This window comes from Ceratina calcarata, unplaced genomic scaffold (assembly GCF_001652005.2).
Source record: "Ceratina calcarata isolate Rehan_Ccalc_2016 unplaced genomic scaffold, ASM165200v1 scaffold4429, whole genome shotgun sequence".
Classification (NCBI taxonomy): domain Eukaryota; kingdom Metazoa; phylum Arthropoda; class Insecta; order Hymenoptera; family Apidae; genus Ceratina; species Ceratina calcarata.
In genome coordinates this window covers 1-1,579 of record NW_017168142.1, presented here as the reverse complement: position 1 = coordinate 1,579, position 1,579 = coordinate 1, and the positions used below count along the sequence as shown (strand labels likewise).

The 1,579-nt window shown below is 36.7% G+C and overlaps 1 protein-coding gene across 1 annotated transcript; it reads left to right on the top strand.

Moving 5' to 3' along the window:
- Window positions 1-582: 582 nt before the first annotated feature.
- On the top strand, window positions 583-1,394 carry LOC108627168 (lactosylceramide 4-alpha-galactosyltransferase-like; the record flags this gene model as incomplete). Its single annotated transcript, XM_018028262.2, has 2 exons — window positions 583-745; window positions 1,004-1,394. Coding segments are annotated over exons 1-2 (554 nt in total), but the record flags the coding sequence as incomplete, so codon positions are not given.
- Between the last annotated feature and the right edge of the window lie 185 nt (window positions 1,395-1,579).

The following is a 1,579-nucleotide window of genomic DNA, read 5'->3' as shown; positions in this document are numbered from 1 at the left end:
TTGTTGGATGACTCACTATTTACTACTTAGTTATCTCTAGTTTTACGAAATGTGCAAAAACAGCTTATATAATTGCTAAGGTCAAAATCAACCCTAAGTCACAGGGTTCGGAGTGACCCTCTCCTCATTTTATCGTTAACATATACATATATACTCTCCGACTTCCAAAACACCTCAGTTTTGGAATCTGGAATCCGTACGAACTATAGTTAGCTTGAATTCCTCATCTTTGTATATAATTCCGTTATTGGAAATATAGAAATACGTCGTCAACACCCGAGCTTATTTTCCATACGAATCCTGAATACAACATTATACGTTTTCATTTCTATTTTTCTTAATCATATTCATGAAAAACATAATAAAAAAAAACATATACTGAAATGAACTTCTCTACATTATCAATAGCAGTTTTATTTAAATAGGTGCGCAGGAGGGAAGAATTTGTCTTATCTAGACTACTTTTACGGTCCGGATCTTATCAAGAGGATAACAGTCACACAGAATTGGTTAGTACCGTATCGGTCGATTTGTCGAAAGCAATATTTTAGCACTTGCTGGCCCAATCAATTTGAAAAAAAAATGAAGAAACCTTTGTTACTTTACACTTGTTACATTACGATCTTTATTGTGATCATGATGGTCCTAATGATGGATAGAAGTTACAATCAACGCGTACCACTTTTTGTGACATCCGGTGATGCTAACAAGACCGGTAGGCTTCTGAACTTCGAACCGGAAGTAGGTATGTATGTCTAATTAAACTCTATTAATCTGACTAGGCATCGCAAATAAACGTGTCACATTACGTATGATTAAGAAAATTTTGTAGACTGTTCTCCTATTGCTTTATCACTTTGAAACGCGCATTCATGATATAACATGATACAGAATGTAGTCAGACGCATAATGCAAAGATATTATGTAACTTTACAATAGTCAACTATATACAGTATTTGTACGATATTGGAACATAACACGTATAAATTCTGATTATTGACAGACAAGCCTCTATCGGACAAGAACATTTTCTTTATCGAAACATCGGGTATTACGAAAGGAGATTTAATGCTGAAAAGTCGTCAAGGCTGTGCGGTCGAGTCTGCCGCTAGAATGAATCCAAATATGACCGTGTACCTGCTGCTCGTCTCCCGTTCGAAGGTTCCGAATCAATCGACGAAGTTCTTTGATCAGCTGGAAAGCTATCCGAATGTTCGAATTAGATGCGTCTATTTAGACAAATACATGGAAAACACGCCGCTGGAAAAGTGGTACAAAAGAGGCGTGTGGAAGGAGAGTCAATGGCCTATATCACACATGTCCGATGTCCTTAGGTATCTGACGCTGTGGAAGTACGGAGGAATATACTTGGACTTAGACGTCGTTGTCACAAAGTAAGCCCAATACCAATCTTCTTTAAACGTAATGTGCTAGGAACAATATTAAGTTAAACTCAGATATGCTTCGGAATCCTAGTCAACCTAGTTGTTTCATGTTGCATTTAAATGACGTTCGCTTGTTAAAAGAGAACGTATTAAATGTTAATGAAAATTGTTTCTCGTCAGGTCTCTCGAAGATT